This window comes from Camponotus vicinus, unplaced genomic scaffold (genome assembly GCF_025532165.1).
Source record: "Camponotus vicinus isolate PSW18456_S1 unplaced genomic scaffold, iyCamVici1.0 SCAF_2, whole genome shotgun sequence".
Taxonomy (NCBI): domain Eukaryota; kingdom Metazoa; phylum Arthropoda; class Insecta; order Hymenoptera; family Formicidae; genus Camponotus; species Camponotus vicinus.
Window position 1 is genome coordinate 23,027,933 of NW_028141956.1, and position 19,135 is coordinate 23,047,067.

The 19,135-nt window shown below is 35.1% G+C and overlaps 2 protein-coding genes across 6 annotated transcripts in view; one reads left to right on the plus strand and one right to left on the minus strand.

Annotated features, from left to right (window-relative positions):
• LOC145966692 (cytochrome P450 9e2-like) overlaps positions 1–18,767 on the plus strand; it is a 58,943-nt gene extending 40,176 nt beyond the window's left edge. For both annotated transcript variants that reach the window (XR_014437130.1, XM_083090977.1), the window contains one exon: positions 18,291–18,767. The gene's annotated coding sequence lies outside the window, so the exon portion shown is untranslated. The remainder of the gene's footprint in view (positions 1–18,290) is intronic.
• On the minus strand, positions 8,187–16,843 carry LOC145966694 (17-beta-hydroxysteroid dehydrogenase 13-like). 4 transcript variants are annotated; one of them, XM_083090981.1, is made up of 8 exons: positions 16,577–16,843; positions 11,562–11,586; positions 10,939–11,086; positions 10,634–10,811; positions 9,491–9,620; positions 9,214–9,334; positions 8,644–8,769; positions 8,187–8,431 (listed from the first exon to the last, which is right to left on the minus strand). In XM_083090981.1, exons 1-8 carry the CDS (start codon positions 16,595–16,597, stop codon positions 8,362–8,364), a joined length of 819 nt encoding a protein of 272 aa, XP_082947107.1. In that variant the 5' UTR covers positions 16,598–16,843; the 3' UTR covers positions 8,187–8,361. The 4 variants fall into 4 exon arrangements, with proteins under 4 accessions (XP_082947107.1, XP_082947105.1, XP_082947108.1 ...); XM_083090979.1 differs by having other exon boundaries at positions 10,939–11,093; positions 11,440–11,586; XM_083090982.1 differs by lacking the exon at positions 16,577–16,843 and adding an exon at positions 12,494–13,559.
• Positions 18,768–19,135: the final 368 nt, after the last annotated feature.

Consider the following 19,135-nt stretch of genomic DNA (forward strand, 5'->3'; position numbering starts at 1 on the left):
TTTTGAATTGACTTGATCTAGCGTTTTACAGTGCGAGTTTGAATTTGAACTTTGAAAGACAGTGAGTACCTAAGTGTCTAAGTTTAGAGTGAATCTATGAGAGTGCTCGCTCTCTGAATGCATTGCTTGCAAGGTCGTGTCCTACATACATTATAGTAGTTATAATAAATTACGATAAATGACCTTTTTCAAAGATTTACAATAATTGATTATTTAAAATATTGGTCATTTATCATGATTTTTACATAAATAGATTCTCCTTAATCTTTTAGACATATTTTACATTATTTTTATATAGTTTGTATAATAAAAGAAGTGTATATTTAAAAGGATTTCCTTATATCGGTCCTGGTCTTTCCCAAGTGTTACGTATAAGTTTATCTCGCTTGTATAGATGATTCATATATATCTCTCTCTCTCAGATTCGCATTTTATTATAGGTGACGTATAAGTGTGTCTCTCTTAGTTTCATGTTGGTCTGTGGTTGTAGCTTATTGGATGGAAGATAGTGAGAAAAGAAAAATTTCTGCTAGATCTAGGGGTCGCCAGACGTGACAATATATATATATATATATATATTTAGCTTTAAGTGTATATATCCTACTCTCTAAGCATTTTCAATATTGATAAAACAATTTACCTCATAAATGTATCTACTGTCAAAGATTGTAGATATAAACCATGTTGTCTACATAGTTGGCGCTGTATGGCCTTGAGCCAATGCCTGCCTTTTGCTCAATGAAAAAAAAATGATTGTCAGTTGTTAAGATTTATATATATATATACACTAGCGGATCTCCTTGGGGGGGGGGGGTTTGGAGTTAAACTCCCCCCCTTGCAAATTAAAGAAATTAATTTTGCTGAATCCGTTTAAAAAAATATAATATAATGAAAATATAATGAATTAGCTAAACAGAACTTATTTAAGGGGACTTATTTAGATAGAGGGGACTTATTTAAATAATAAAGAAAAAATATATAAATAAAAATATATAAAAAATAAAAAAATATGTAAAAAATAAAAAATTTTAAAAATTTACAAATTTAAAAATTAAAAAAAAATTTTTTTTTAAGTAAAAATGGGATTAGAAGTTTCATCACGTTTTCGTCGTTGATCCTGAAGTAAAAGCTAATTGTAAGCATGAAACCAAAAATATTAAATCAAATAATTTTGCAGAAACCCCCCCATTATCGATGTCAGGATCTGCTAGTGTGTGTGTGTGTGTGTGTGTGTGTGTGTGTGTGTGTATTTGTGTGTAGTATATAGTATATAGTATATATATATATATATATATATATATATATACAGGGTGTCCCAGACCACTCGTATACCCCTTTCAAAATGAAAATAAATGGTTTTTATAAAAAATCGCGAACAATTTTTAAATAAATCAGGTACGCTCTATCAAATGGTGATATTTTCAACTTTTGATTCCGACCGGAAATACGCCATTCAGATCGGAAGTTGAATTTTTTTAGGGGAACATAGTACTTTTTATTACAGATTCGAATTGTACGTGAAAAAATAAACAACTTTTGTATCAAACGTTTTTTCTAAAAGTGCCTCTGTCAACCTTAAAATTGACCTTGAAAGTAACTGTGTACATTCAAACACACACACATGTCATTAGTTTCTTGTCATTAGTTGCGCCACAGGAACATTTGAAGTTCATTATTCCATCACAGTTCCATCACGAGACGGATTCCCCGCTTTTTTTTACAGCGTGTTTACGCACGGTTTTTGTTGCGGCGTCTAGCCCGGCTATTCGTTGGGCTTTTAAATTCGCCTGGAGGCTTGCCCCGGCCCTATCTTAGGGTCCATCCGCCACTGCTATTTGGTACAGTGGGGATTTTAGTATATACTAGAGGGATCTTGGGGGATGTAGTCACTCTACGGCGTTGTGCTCGTCGGTGCCGTTTCATACGGAAGGCCAGTCGGAAGCCAGCATGCATGCGAATACCTCCACCGACACTTATTTGGTCAGCGAGCGACCTTTCAGGGATCCTCCGTGGCAATCGGCATTGCATCCATCGAGTGAGATACCAACATCGTTCTGGAGTCGCACTGTGTTAAAAAGCAGCATTAGATGTGAGGTCTGGATAGTTCAGTGGTCTAGAGCAGTTGCTCGGAAAGCGAAAGACTCGGGTTCGATTTCCGATCCAGCCATTTGCGCCTCACATATTTTTCTAGTCTGCGAATATTGTTTTCTAGCAATTATTCGTTAGGCTGAAAAATGTGTGAATGCTCTCTCCACAGGATATGCGTCAATGCCGTTGCCACGGATGGATTCTGTCGCTCGTTGATCAAATGGGCGTAAAGACACGTCCGACTTCCTCCCACATACATCCCTATCTTTTTCTGGAAAAGAGTACGGACGTACTCTCGACGTGTTCTCGTCGGAACCTCGGACGAGAACACTCGTCGGAGGCGGCTCTCTCTCCATCCCGAGAAGTTTGCAATACTCTGGTGGCGGTAGGAAAGGTGTCGACTGGCGGGCCGAGAACGCTCGGCGGAACTAGAGTTTCCCTCCGGTCCGAATGGCAGTCTGGAGTAATGCAGGGAGATACTTCTGAGAGATTGAGTGGGTGGAGTAGCCCTTCACCCCCTGTCTCTTATCGGTACCTGGGAGATTCGGAATGGATCTGGATGGCTCCGCGCTATACTAGCGGGAGAGGATTTGAAGTCGGCTCGTTCTCTTGCGATGTCCGCGTGAGAAGAAGCGATCTCCTCAGGCCGATGAAAGTCCTTCTTATACAGGGTGGCTCACTCGCATCGGCGCAGACGGTATAATCCTTCCGAGTGGTGGTGGGGTGTCGAATAGGGCCGTCTATCCGGCGTATTGTCAGGGCCTTTCGTCGGTCTTCGGCGATATTTGGCCGGAGAATTTTGTTAATTTAAAATTGTGGGCGCACTGCGCCTCTGCCCTTTGCCTGACTGGCGGTCGTTGGGCGGCAGCTTCCGGCCGATGGAAGGCCGGGAATTACCGGGGTGATGCGTTTTAAGACGCATCGTTACAGAGTGAAAAGGCGATTTTTTTACCTAAATTTTTCAATGTGCAAAATTGTAAATCAGAGTGCTCGCCTTCAGCACACATGTCAAGTACATGTCATGCTTATGCATATTTTTTCACTTTTTGTGCCATTTATACTTTTAAGAAAGAAAAAACATTTTGCATAACTTTAAGTTTAATACGATATTTGTCAGCAATACGATATTTTTCAGCAAAATAGCAGATACTTATGTTGATTTATTAGATGCTAATATCTTGGTCCAAAATTTCTCACGGCGAATTTAAAAGATAAAAAGCACAAAGACTAGGTGATTTCAAGGCGAAAAAAGTACATAATTTATTTATTTATCAAATGCAAAATTATTATAACTGAAAATTCCATTAAGAACAATTGTGTTGAAGAATACAGCATTCTTTTATACGCTCATAATGCAAGATAAAAATCCAATGTTCAGAAAAATGTTTCTCAGTACTTTTTTCTTATACTTTAATTAAAGCTGATTGAAAAATTTATCTATATGTAATAGATTAATTTTAATATATTACATATAGATAAATTCAAGATATTCACGATTCTTTGTTAGCTTATTATCATTAAGTATCATTAATTAAAATGATGAACAATTTGATGAACAAATGATAATCATTTAATGAACAAATTAAAATGCATAAAACTAAATTTATTTGAATTATTATCAATTACTATCGACTTTGAGGATTCAGTTAATCAAAATGTACAATGATAAAAAATTGTTTATTTACTGATGTAATATTTTTATAATCTGTGATAATTTTATCTCAACCTAAAATTATTCTAATCTAAATATAAAATATTTTAATAAATTTTTATCTTTTATACGAATTACACAGGCCTGCGAGAGTCAGTTACAAAAAACAGAGTAGACGAATCTGATAGATTTTTTGACGCTGAAATCGAATCTGACCGCAGAATTTCGTCAGCACGTCAGGTTTTTGTTAATTTATAGTTAAATAATCCAAAGGCTATTTCAACAAATTTCATGAATTTATTATGGAAGAATCTAATTTTTTAAAATATTTCTGCAAATGGCATCGTATAGTACTAGACTTCCTTTCAACCACCTTTCAAATCCATTTTCGGCTGCTGCTGCACGATTTTTTTTTCGCTGAGGTATATAAGTATGAAATTATAAAAAACTTTACATAGGCATCAATATGGCATATTAGATCCGCCATCTTGAAATTTGAAAAGGCTTACATCTGTCAGGTTCGGTCGTCAAAAAAAATCCTGTAGAATATATATATAATACAGTTGTTACAGTCGTTAATGTGATAAATGTTTTTAAATTTTATATCTTTTTATTGTGATTCTGTCCGCCATATTGGATCCGCCACTTTTAATTTCAAAAAATGACAGGCGGCGTTTAAAAATTTATGTTTTTATTCAAATTTTGATAAAACGGAAAGGTAACATAGTTGAGATGGAATGGCTTATTGGACCACTATGCATGACCAGTCTTGCAACTTGTATATCTTAGCGAAAAAAAAGTGCGACGGTAATCGAAAGTAGATTTGAAAAGTGAAGACTAATACTATACGATGCCATTGATAGAAATATTACAAAAAATTAGATTCTTTCATAATAAATTCATGAAATAGTCATTTTTTGACTATTTAACCACAAATTATTCAAAAACCTGACGTGCTGAAAGAAAATTTGCGGTCAGATTCAGCGTCAAAAAATCTATCAGATTCACCTACTCTGCTTTTTGTAACTAACCAAACTTAAAATTTCGCAGGCCTGTGTTATCAATAAATGGAATAAATTAACACATTTACATTAAATACCATATACATATATATAGAATTATTAGAGAAAATGTTGAAATTATCTTTTATTCTAATAAAACAACGATAATTTGCTACAAAAGATGTTTATTTTATATATCGGAAAATAATAAAATTGTAATAGTTATAATATTATAATATATTATGTAATAATTGTAATTGTTACGTCTTACCGAGTTCACGAATCCTTCCTTCTGCGATGGCCGTCTAATTTGCCTGTCATGGCTTGAAGCGTAAAACAAGAATATTCGATGCGTAACACAATCGCTCCCTAGTACGCTGCATCGGGGCTGAGGAGACACTGAGAATCTTTCTTTCAAGAGGTTGTAACAACGCGATGAAATAGATCACCGATTAAGCGGTTAAGCTCTCGCATCTAATCAGTTAATATTTACTGGCAGATATCTATGAGTAAACACGAGTAAAGACACTTAGGAAATAGTACTCTTGACACGTACTTATAATATTTAGAAATTTATCAGGAGAAAAATTCCAATCAACCTGACTTGATTCTTAAAATATAAATGTTATTAAGAAATAGATCTTATAGATTACAAATAAATCTTATTGGGAAACCATAAGTTAACCAATAATTACCTAAAAGAGTAAACCTTATTAAAAAATTGATAACGAATTAGCCTAACCAATCTTATTAAGAAATTGGTTAATTAGTAATCGAGAAATCAATCCAAATTAAGAAATTTGAACAAATAATTGCATCAACTGCATCAAGTAAAAAGGTGCGTACGAAAAATAGTTTGGATCAAGTATAAAAAGGAGAAGCTCACAATAAGCATCATCAGTCAGTTGGCATCATCGGCTAGTTCAATCGGTCTTCGACAATCCATCCTCAGTTTGCGTGATGCGGACACACACTTTCGATCATCGAACAAACGCCACAAGCATTCATATTGGCTGCGTTCAGCAGAAAAAGCTGCTTTGCAACTGTTGTAAAATGCGTGAGCCTGATTGGTGTATGCTCTTAATTTTGACTGAATCTAAGAGCATACACCAATCAGATTCACGAATTTTACAACAGTTGCAAAACAACTTTTCCTGCTGAACGCAGCCATTGTCACCCTCGATGCTAAAGACCAGGAGTCCATTGAGAGACGCAACTCAATCACCACTAAAGTTTTTTATTGCAAAATCGTAAGTCAATCTGATTTTTAAATTATTTCTTTTCCCTCTTCTTTGCTTATAATTTTTATATTTTAAAATCTGACGTTGACTCTTAATGAAATTCTCTTTCTTTCCCTCTATCTTCTACACACATCCACAATTAATTTTGATTTGTTATTTAAAGAGAACAAAAATTATTGTAATCTCCAGTCGAGCATAAAAATAAAAATAGCGTCAGCCCGTATTCTGTTCGATGACTTCTGCACTTACGTAACACCCGCGAGAAAGCACACACACACACACACACACACACACACACTTATTCCGCTTGATATAGCGTTATTAATTATAAAAATAATTATAATTTTATGTTTAAACTTTATCACTTATTTCTATAAATAAATTTAAAACTTTGTGATTATCTTTTTTTATTGATTAATTATCTCGCTCTCATTTCTAATTGTTAAAAATCGCACTTGGTTCCGCTCCGAGTAAAAGGGATTAAATTCTCTTACTGAAAAGGAGACCACCGAGCGAATGTTCGAAACAGAGTAATTGCGACTCAAAAAGCGTCGCTACTGTTTACCTATTTTCGGGCCTTAAAGCAGTGATGCCAGATTCCGGCCTTTCGGTAGCATGCGGTAGCATGGAGGGGATAATAGAAGGAGACAAAACATAATTCTCTCTCGCTCTTCTCTGCGAGAAAAGAGATGCTACCACAGATATCTATACTGTAACTAGATCGCTAACTCCCATTGATTTTGTACATAAAATGTGTCCCCGAAAACCATGTAATATGGCGGTCATGCGCATGCGTAATATTGGTGGAAAACTAATATGGTGGTCACTTGTAGCCAGCTAATATTTAAGTTTTCACCTTAAAACTTGTACTTTTTATATTATAAACTTTTAAGTTTGTAATAAAATAAATATAAATATATATATAAATGTTATATACATATATTTTTAATCTTTATATATTTTTAATCTTCTATATATATTTTTAATCTTGATTTTAATTATATCATATACCTTTTAAATATATTTTGATATATTTTATCTTTAAAGGCTGTAATAAATTTTAATTAAAAATGAAGAACATTATATATTATTTAAAAATAACTTATATTCAACTGTAAGTTTATACACAAATTACATACTTACATTATACATAACATCAACCAATCACAAACGTGACTGCTGTCCACCAACGTTACGCATGCGTGAGAATTTCGTACATAAATTTCGTGAACATGTATTTGACGCAAGTTAGCGGTCTAGTATATAGTATAGATGTCTGTGGATGCTACCGCATGCTACCGAAAGACCGAAATCTGACATCACTGCCTTAAAGTTCGTTCGACCCGAGTCGTTCACCTCCTATTATGCGACTTCGGAAAAGTATCAATGGCCGCATTCAGCAGACTCAACAGTTGGGCAACATTACTAGATTTTCCGATGTAATTCCACAGTATATACAGTAGCGCAACTCTCCCGATTTTGTGTTGGCCAAAATGGAGTACGCATGCGCGAAATAAAGGAGTTGAATAGTAACGCCATCTAAACTTCTCTCTCGCTTACTCTTTCGTTTTTCATTCTCTCTCACACATTTAAATACTCAGTTTAAATGCCTACCTAAGTATATCGCGTAATAAATGACTTTTACATGTCGTTCGCGTCAATTTATCATTGGTTATTTTATTATAAATATTAATAATATTGTATATAATTAATTATATATTTATCTTGTATTATTTATTTTTATATTTTTTTTGCTTTTTGAATATATTATAACAATCTTATCTCTCTATATATCATTAAAATATATTATTTTAAGTTCTAACATCATTATATCGACGCTGTTAGCATTAACAGCGGCTCTTTCTGAACCCATGTTTGTATCAATGAGTTTGAAAGAGAAGAAAAATGAGAGAGTAAGCGAGAAAGAAGTTTAGATGGCGTTACGATCAACTCCTTTATTTCGCGCATGCGCACTCCGTTTTGGCCAACACTGACATCAAAGGTGCCGACAGGGAGTTGCGCTACTGTATATACTGTGGTAATTCGACGCTGATTGGTCGAACCTAAAAGTAGAAACCAATCATGTTCGATTGCTACTTAGCGGTTGAGTCCGCTGAATGCGGCCATTGTTACGCCCTTCCTTCAACTCATCCTTCTCCGGGCTTGGACGTAACATAATAATTATTATGATTATAATAATTATAATTATGGAAAATATAGCTATTTTTATTATTTTGAATGTAAACTAAATTCAAACTAAATTCAAAGTAATACATATTTTAAGATACACATATGTATGTAGAATATATGTGGATCGGTTTTCTTAGATATCAGCGCTGATATGGAAGATTAAAAAAATGTATGAAATTTTTCAAATTTTTTAATCTTCCACATCAAAGCCGATATCTAAAAAATCCCAAATGCTGAATATTGCTTTGTCGGGTAAGAATCTGAAATTGAAATATTATTTTCATTATAAGAAATGTAAAAATAAAAATAATAAAAACATAATATAATAATATTTGCATTTACTATATATAGAGAGAGATTTATGAATCGTTTTATAGCTTTTATTAGTATACGTAAGTATATTAGCATATGTTGATTTATTTGAAATATATTATATGTATTTAATGAATGAATTTTTATTTACGCGATTTACCTGGATAAAGGTATTATCGGCAGCCAATGTGAAGGTATACTTCTTTGTCGCGCATTCTGCCTTTGCGCGTCAATTATTAATAAAGCTGCATCCTGTGGTGTCAGTCCTTTCGTTATAAATGGAAATCTTATTGACAAATAAAATAAAATTGTTTTTATTGCAACAAATATTATAAAAATATCTTATTACTTTAATATATATTTTGAATGCATATATATAATGTGTATGTGTGTGTGTGTGTGTGTGTGTGTGTGTGTGTGTGTGTGTGTGTGTGTGTGTGTGTGTGTGTGTGTGTGTGTGTGTGTGTGTGTGTGTGTGTGTGTGTGTGTGTGTGTGTGTGTGTGTGTGTGTGTGTGTGTGTGTGTGTGTGTGTGTGTGTGTGTGTGTGTGTGTGTGTGTGTGTGTGTGTAATGTAAGATTTAATGTTAATAAAACACGCTAATTCTTTATCGAATATGTTGATTTATAAAATATATGAAAAATGTTATAATTTATATATTTACACTATCGCTATTACAAAATATTATTAAAGCAAATTCATCAACTTTATATCATTATATATAAACATACCTTGATCTTGGTTTCTTGGAAAATCCAGTATGTACTACGGTCGGATAAACGGTAGTGAATTTAATCAAAGATTTTCCTTTGCTATATATGCGCAATTCATCGCTCACAGCTTCCATAAGTACTATAATACATGCACATGAAGAAAATATTAGAAAAGTATATTCATATAATTGCATTTATTTTCATCTTCAAGTTATGCACATAATGTTCAATTTACAGTTAATATTAATAATCATACACTATATACACGAATAGGATTATTATAAAATTAAATTACCTTTAATCGCGGATTTTGTGGGACAATAAACCGTACCATGTGTAACACCTAAAAATGCTGCTAAAGATGAGAGTGCCACTATATGACCGTGATTCTTTTCAATCATACTAGGTAGAAATGCTTGCAGTGTCTAAAAATGATTTCATTGAGAACAATTTCTGAATAACAAGTTGTGCTTATTGTACGTATATATATATATATATATATATACATATATATATATAAAGGATAGGCCATTTTAATCTACGCACTGAAATATCTCAAAATCCATAAGTTCAAGACAAAAATGTTTCAGACAAAAGTTATATTGTTTCAAGGGGGACATAAGATGGTGCCATTAGTTTGACCTTGAAGAGTCACCTGAAGGTCACCTCCAACTTTTTAAATGGGACACCCTATATGCTTTTGCATACTCTTGTAGCTCATCTCGAGAGCTTTCCGAAACACTATAATTAAGTTAGTTTTCATTAAGTACTTTCCGAGTTATGAGGCTTGAAATCATTCCTTAATTTTACATAAACCGTAAAATATCTTGTAAAATATTCATTTTTCGATTATCTTACCTTAATACTTTTATGTAAAAATAATGAGAGGAATCAATTGGTGTAAAGAACACACATAATTGTTTCGAAAGAAAAAATGTAATTTGTAATTAACAATTACATATTTTTTCTTAAAAATAACTATGTGTTTTCTTTATACCAATTGATTCCTCTCATTATTTTGTACATAAAAGTATTACAGTAAGATAATCGAAAAATGAATATTTTACAAGATATTTTACGGTTTATGTAAAATTAAGAAATTATTTCAGGCCTCATAACTCGGAAAGTACTTAATGAAAACTAACTTAATTATAATGTTTTGGAAAGCCCTCGAGATGAGCTACAAGAATGTGCAAAAGCATATAGGGTGTCCCGTTTAAAAAGTTGGAGGTGACCTTCACGTGACCTTCAGGTGACTCTTGAAGGTCAAACTAATAGCACCATCTTATGTCCCCCTCGAAGCCATACAACTTTTGTCTGAAACACTTTCTAGTAAAACTCTTCCTTATCAAGATATTCGACCGTGTCCAGACTTTTTTAACACCCAGTATATTATATTATTGCTATGTATGCATATCTCAAGTATACTATCACTTACCCAATAATGCGATTTTATATTGACGTCTATAACTCGTGCAACTTCATCAATGTTTTGATTTAAGAGTGTTTTAAGAAATACTATTCCAGCATTGTTGACTAAAATAGTAACGTCACCAACTTCTTTTTTTACTTTTTCAGCTACCCTAAAGACTTCTTTTCTATCTGCTACATTGCACCTATAAAAATCTCAAATTTTTAATCAGATAATTAAATTGATAATAGTTAAATATATGTTGTTAATTGTATGCTCGTAAACTATTCGAATTGCTTTTTATTTTATGAAGTCATGTAACATTAATTTACTGATATGCGTATACAGCATTTTTCCTCATCATTTTAATCTCGTTCATTGTTTGCTTGTTAGTTTCTTCATTGATATCCCAACATATCACTGTTGCTCCTAACGATGCATAACCAATTGCTAGTTCTTTTCCGATACCGTGACCCGCACCTGTTATCTATCGCAATATATGTATTAAATACCAGGTTGCATCATATGAATTATATAATATCATTATACATTATATTATATATAGTTATATATATATATACATATATATATATATATATATATATATATATATATATATATAATCATAAATTTATATATTTTCCAAATTTTTATTTAATTAAGTTGACTTGATATTTGATAGAATAATCCATAAAGCGAAATAATGTTTTGATGAAATAAATTTGTTAACATATTTACATATATTAATTTTAATTTGATGAACTGAATGTTACATTGGTAGAGAAAAAATACATTTTTTATATCTATGCATATTCTATAAATTCTATACGTACCAAAACAATTTCATCAGCTACGCTCTTTTTTGTTATTGGAATAAATATTTTGAATATGCTCTCACAAAAGAAATAAAAAACTTTCAAAGCAAGAAATAGTATTTCCACCAAAAGCATCATACCTTCGTATAATTTCGCCATAGTTATCTGGAAAGTTAATAATAATAATATCTTTGATAAAAATTAGTTTGTGAGTAGATAGAGCACAATAAACTGAACAGAAAAGTCCTTTACCATTTTGCAATTCTTGCAATAATTATTAAAATATTAATTAAAAACGGCAAATGTATATGATATATTATAAATAAATAAAATGATCTACTTATGGTTTTTCTTTGCCATACGGAAACACCCTGCATATATATATACAGGGTGTAACTGAAAAAGCGCCCACGGAGCAAATAGCATTATACCTGATTAAAAATCGAGTCGAAAAGTCCTGAACCATTTTTTTCTATAATGCTTAATAAAGCGGTAATTATTGAGTAAAGTTGCGCAATAAACACCGACCTTTAGACGGACGCACGTCAGTCAGAGCCACGCGCCTAATAGTGTGCGTGAGCGCTCCGCCGCTACGGCGCTATGTCATGCCGCTATCGTGTAATATTCTTATGCGTTGTAATAATGCGAAAAACTTTATTTTGCATTAAAAATCATATTTCGTCAAAAGCGTTTCCTTGAAGAAAATTTCGACAAGGAGGCTAAAGGTCGGTGCTTATTGGCGCAATTTTATTCAATAATTACCGCTTATTAATAATTCATGTCAAAAGAAACAACTTTTTCCTTTGACAAATTTGCGTCTGAATATTACTTTTTTAATGAAAGCAACTTTAAGCTAACGAATAAGCGCTTTAGATTACGCATGAATTAGAGGTGACGAGCGCACAGTTTGCGCAGCGTTTGAGCATATACGCTGTATTATTTTGCGCGCGCGCGCGCGTGTGTGTGTGTACGCGTGTGTACTCTATATAAAAATATTTAATTTTTCAAATTTTTATTTAATTATTACATAAAACGAAATAGATATCAATATGATGAGATTTATTTTAATTACCTTATATATTTCTTTAACAGTATTATAATCCTTAGGTTATAATCGTCGTCTAAAATTCTTCTATGATTATTACTTTTCTTCGAGTCTGATGAATCTCGAAACTCTGCGATTCTGCAATTTATATAGGTTGCTGACCATCAGCTTATCTCCCACTTCGTATTTGCATTACGTATGCGCATGCCATTGGCATAATTTGATGCGTTGGTATGTGGGTTTAATTTGCTGATATGCAATTATTTTATTTTAATTCTTATTTTATTGTTAATTCTTATTCTATTTGCTCAATGTATTGCACATTGAGACTGTTAAAGAAATCATAAGTATTTTTTTTTTTTTTTTTTTTTTTTAAGTATGCCAGCAGGCATGCTACAATCAAGCCAGTCATGCATGACCGTTTTATGATTTTCCTTTGAAGGTGTACGAGATTCAGTATGCTTGTCATCTCTGCGATAAACATGCACTATTCTTAATTCATATTCACTTAGCATGACGTGTATATTTTATATTCTTTGGTTCTTTACTGGAACAAGTCGGTAGGCTTAGTTCTCTTGAGTCGTCTCAATTGTCCCTTAGTATTTAATAGCCGTACTACTTCAGTGTTTTGATGACTTACTAGGCGTGATTCGTGGCTCTTAGCCACCTTGGTTATTTCTTCTTCAACAGTAGTAATGTTGATATCCCTTCTAATATCAGAGTTACGTATGTACCAATGGACATTAACAATCTCTCTTAGTACTTTGTTTTGAAAAATCTGAATCTTATTGATATTTGACGCTTTGCTACAGCCCCAAAGCTGTATACCATAGGTCCATACAGGTTTCATAATTTGCTTATAGAGCATGAGTTTGTTGTGGGTAGACAGTTTGGATTGTCCGATCATCCAGAATAACTTTCTTTTGATAGTCTTGAGTTGCTTTACCTTGATCAGGATATGCTCCTTCCAGCTGAGCTTACAGTAGTAACACTACTCAAGTACCATTCGCCGATATTCTTGAAACTTTGCACACACGTAGTACATCGAAAAACATTAAACACGTGTTTTTTTATTTTGGCTAACAAGGCGTTTTAAGGTTAGAAAACGCATTCGAAAGTTTAACACCATTTAACACAATGCTAACTAACGCTACTCATGAGTGTCATTCTCTTACAGCTTTTACGACATTTCTCTATCATAATTTCATTGTCTGCGTGTTTTTGAGATCGCTAATGACGATTTTGACATCAGTTATATCAATGTAGAGGCTGATGAAAAATGGCAAATTTAATAGTAGTCTTACGAAGGATGTCAAAATATGACTGGGCAAATATCGGTGGGCAAACTTCTTAACACCCTTCTTTCAAATGACGGAAACAATAAGCAAATCACGAAATTTTAAGAAATTGAACCTTATGAAGACAGGATTATTAGGTCTTTTTAATGTTTCCAATTATACAATCTGACATATAGTAATCAGAACAGCCGATGGTAACTTATATGTTCAAGTTTCGTCTAACATGCTTACGACACCACAATTTGCACATATATTGTCAAAATGAATTATATTTTTACAGCATTTCATTATCATTATTGCAACTTTTGCTAATACCATTCATAACGAATAAGGTTTCATCAATCGTTTTTAAAGGTTGAAATCAGGGAGCAATACGACAGGCTTCTAATTACAATAAGTTATATTCACGAAGTATTATCCTTTTTCATTGCGTATTTTCGAACTACAATTGATAACAATTAGTTTTTCATCGGCCGTTTTCACAGCACGGCTTTAATATTTTCTACATTGTGTATCTCTTTGAATACAATTTACAACAAATAGGTTTTCATCAGCTGTTTCCACGTCTACTATTTGTTATTAATTGTAATAACGTTAAGTACTATTCTTTCTCTGCGTTTTCACTGGTCGGATAGTACCACTATCTTGCCTTCACTGGTCGGGTATAGTACCACTATCTTGCCTTCACTGGTCGGGTATAGTACCACTATCTTGCCTTTACTGGTCGGGTAGTACCACTATCTTGCCTTCACTGGTCGGGTAGTACCACTATCTTGCCTTCACTGGTCGGGTATAGTACCACTATCTTGCCTTCACTGGCTGGGTAGACCTTCCCATTGCCTTCAGTTTCCGCCATTTGGATGCGCCATATTGAATTTTTCATCCGCCACCTCTAGATTAATATAACTGTTGCCAAAATCATAATCATGTATCTAATAAACTTCGCAAGTGGCGTTAAATAAAGTTTTTGAAACTTCTGCGATTTTGTCCACCATTTTGTATTTGCCATTCTGAATCTCGTTAAACTAATGTCAAAATCGTCATTAGCGATCTCAAAAACACGCAGACAATGAAATTATGAGAGAAATGTCGTAAAAGCTGTAAGAGAATGACACTCATGAGTAGCGTTAGTTAGCATTGTGCTAAATGGTGTTAAACTTTCGAATACGTTTTCTAACCTTAAAACGCCTTGTTAGCCAAAATAAAAAAACGTGTTTAATGTTTTTCGATGTACTATGTGTATGCAAATTTTCAAGAATATCGGCGAATGGCACTTGAGTAGTGTTACTTGTAAGTCTCAACCTAAAGGGTTTAACCAATTAAAAATCCTAGAAAACGCCCCTCCTTCAAAAGGTCAACCTCCTTGCCCTTGAGAAGGGAATAATTGAAATTACTCGTTAAAGAAGGTTCCCACCACCCAGCATAGAGGAGGAGCAATGACTTTAAAAAATGCGAGCACAAGGCGCGAGGACCAGTTTTTTTCATCATTCTTTTCAACAGTTTTCGGCAGTTTTTCGCAGTCCTTTGACAGTTCTTTAGTAGTTCTTATTTACCCGATTTAATCATTTAACAGTTCTTATAATTTTCTCAATTATCCAACGACTTTCGATTCCGGGTAACAGTCACTAGTAAATTTTAAAAATCAGTCCAAGTGACAGTGAATTACTGACTCTCCTGCCGACCTCAACAGCTAGAGCACCCACAACCAAGAAGAGAGCCCCGTTCTACGGACCTGACCTTGTACAATCTTTCGCAACGCAATCTATAAACAGTAAATTAGACCAGTCCCGGTTTTATTTTTTTTTCTTCTCTAGTTCATCTTTCGGGAGACGATCCTTAATTATTAATTTAAAATACCAACTAGAAATTTAAATCAGACCTTTAATAAACGGTTTATCCTGATCTGTAATTAAACAATCGAAACAGAAATTGTTAACGTACAATTTACAATCTATTCATCCATTACATTGAAACTTACATTTAAAGGATGAAAGATCTTATTCCTATAACCTAAGGATCGTTTCTTGAGAATAATAATAGCGATAATAAAAGCAATAAAGCGCGTTTATCATTTATCAGTGCCGCGATACAATAGTCAGCGTATCGCACTACGGTATCGGAATCGTCGGAGGCGGGCTCTTCGAAAACTAGAAACACAACGAACTGCCACCCTCGATCTTCTAGACGACGAATTAGACCTTAGCAATTTAGAAACTAATAGTTTTAATGATAACACTCTAGACAATAGCAGAATAAACAATATCCAGTTAACTAAGCATAACCTAAACCCCGTAAAAAATATTAATAATGATAATCTGGAGAACCCCTCCCAAGGCACACGCTATATAACTATTTCTCCTATTCTTACTCCCAGTTATTCACCTGTTTCCTCTCCGAATCCCCAGTTCACCTACTCCTGTTCACCTACTCCCCCACAGTCTCCAATTCAAAAATCTATCTCTCCTCCCCAACTCCCACCTTCTCCTATTCCAATAATTATTCTTGATCCCGATTCTCCCTCTCCCTCTCCTATATCGATAATTACTCTCGACTCCGACTCTCCCTCTGCTTCTCCCTCATCATCCGAAATCAACGAAGTCCTTGAAGAATTTTTGAGAGACCTCCCCGACCTTGAGGAGGAGTCCCATTACCTTGAATATTACATAGACCCTAAAGAATTGACGAATTAATCTCGAAATCCTGCTAACTCCTATGTGTTAACCTCTTGTTATCCTCATTTCATTCTTCCATTCTTTAATTCAAAAATCTCTGATCCTATATATCACTCACTCACTCACTCACTTATTCTTACCTTAATAATGAGATTCTTCATACTGTTGATAAATAGCAGTGCCCAGTGTGTTGCACGATAATAATCGTCGTCGACGAGACGTCGTTTCTTCAACACGCAGTCTGACACATCGTAAAATAAGCGAAGTTTTTTCTTTCATCACTTTCGACACTTACAAATTTACTCGCGCACTTAATCACTCACGATTGATAAAAGGAGGAATTTACCAACGGTTACGGTATGAATTTAATAAACGGTTAACGCATTTAATTATTAATTACACACTCGATTAAAGAAACGCGTTAACAGAACTAGGTTAGTACTAGCGGTTAGTACTAGCGGTCAGGTTAGTACTAGAGAGAGAGAGAGAGAGAGAGAAAGAAAGAGAGTACGGTGCATGTGTGGATACGCGTGCATAAATACACCACACACACACACACACACACACACTGATTGTTACACTCATCGTGTGCAGCAATCAGCTGATCGCGTCGAGCGCCTCACATGATCGCCTGTATCGGACGGTGAGTTGCGCCGTCCCTGTCTACCTCTTGTACTCGTTCCGTAATTCGCAAACTATTTTATTTAATAATTTAAAAACTAAGCCTCGTAGACAATTTTGGTAAAGGGAAAATCGTCTTAGAATAGACTCGACAATTTATTTTTTTAAAGACAAACGTTTGTTCTGGATCACCCTGTATACATACGCACACAAACACGTCTCAAACACAGGCACGCTTTAGGGATATAATAAATATTAGATTTTCTCGTAAATTTGTATCGATGTATTAACCACTAATTGGAAGAGTAGAAAATGGCGATCGTTGGGATGACAGGTGTGGAGGTGTGGGCCAAAAGAAAAAGGAAAAGAGGATGGTTGGAAGAGGAGATGGGAGCTGAAAGTTGAGGAGGAGGTGGAGTTACACTGGGGAATTGGAAGGATGTGGAGGCAGAGATGGAGAGGAAAAGGTCAGGGAGTTTTTTGAAAGAGAAAAGTAGACGAAAAGTGCTGAGTTGGATATGAAGGATGGTGGGAGAGGCGGGAAGAGAGATGGGGAGGGAGAGTGAAGATGGCGTTGGAGGCAGAAAGAAGGAGTGAGAGGAGTGGCAGAGACGGAGAGTGGAGATGGCGCCAGAGGCTGGAGGAAGAATGCGAGCGGCAGATAGATGGCTCTAGGAGTGAGAAGAATGAAGCAGGGGTAGTAAGATCGATGCGTAGATCGATGAGGGTGAGGGACAAGAAGGATTTGTTGGAAAGAGGATGGGAAATAAGGAGGAATTGGGGGGTGGGGATAGACGAAGATTTGTCAATGGAGGAAAGGAGGATAAGATGGAAATTGGTTGAAAGGGCTAGGCCGGAGAGGGCAAGGGGAAGGATAGTAGTGACGACGAACAGAAAGATTTGGATTGACGGAAAGGCTTGGGGGTGGGATTTGTTGGGAGAGAAGTGGTATGAGGAGACAGAGGAGACAGAGGAGGAGAGTGATGGATAGAAGGAAGGGGTGAGAGGGAAAGAGGGGAAGAAGGTAGAAGGTGGAGAGGAGGAAAGGAAGAGGAGGAAGGGGGTAAGAGTAGGGTTAAAAGGGAGAGAATTGGGAGAGAGGGAAAAAGAAAAGGTAGGGAAAGGAGGAGAGAGGGCGGAAGGGAATGGAAGGAAGGGGAGGATAGGGGGGGGAGTCGATAACTGCTATGGTTTATAAGAATTTATGTCCTTTTGATTTATTTGATTTTACAGTTAGTCCCGAGGCAGGAGAGATAAAGGAAAGGAAAAGATGAAGAAGGAGAGGAACGGATGTGAGGAAAGAAGAGAGGCAGGACGGAGGAAGCATAAACAGGAGAAGAAGAGAAGAGAGACTGATGGATGGATAGAGAAAAGGCAAGAAAGGAAGCATGGTGTGGAAGAAGAAGGGACAGGAGGCAGGAGGGAGAAAAAGGGGGAAGGGGGAGGGAGAACAAGGAGGGGGAGGGTGCGTAGGGAGGGCGAGGGAATGTAGTTTGTAATGGTCGCACAAGGGCCAGGCCGGGGAGGATTAAAGTATATGGTTGTAAGGGGTCGGGTACGCTCCCCGAAAAAGCGCCATGGTGTAAGGGTTTGGGTACGTTCCTGAAAAACGCCCTTTAAACCCCTAGGGGAAATAAAGTATCTATATCTATCTATTAACCACTAATTTAGTATTTATGAATAAATATCATTTTTATGATTTTTTTATGATTTTTTTATGATTTGAAATTATTATTTTTTTTCTAACCCGCTCTCTTCCCTGAATCCAACGATCGCATAAGGTCCCGTCCCGAGTAAAAGGGATTAAATTCCCTTACCAAAAAGGGACCGCCGAGCGGATAGGCTTAACACTTCACAGAGTTAAAGAGACCGTTTCGGTCCCTGACCTGTGTCAAGCCCTTAAAATCCGTTCGACCCGATATATACACGCCCTAACAAGTGTGTTACGGGGTAAGTAGTTTGCGTCCTTCCAGATGGCCCATCCCTTTAACGGCCTGGACGTAACATATCTTTAATGATAATTAATTAGTGACCTATAATACAAAAAATGTTACTTTTGTCCCCGGTCTCCTCTATAT

Coding starts and splice junctions, on each gene's coding strand:
- LOC145966694 (XM_083090979.1), bottom strand. CDS start 16,597: ATGAAGAATCTCATTATTAAG. Junction 11,587..16,576: donor TGAAGAATCTCATTATTAAG/GTAAGAATAAGT, acceptor TTAACTTTCCAG/ATAACTATGGCGAAATTATA. Junction 10,812..10,938: donor AATGCTGTATACGCATATCA/GTAAATTAATGT, acceptor AGATTTTTATAG/GTGCAATGTAGCAGATAGAA.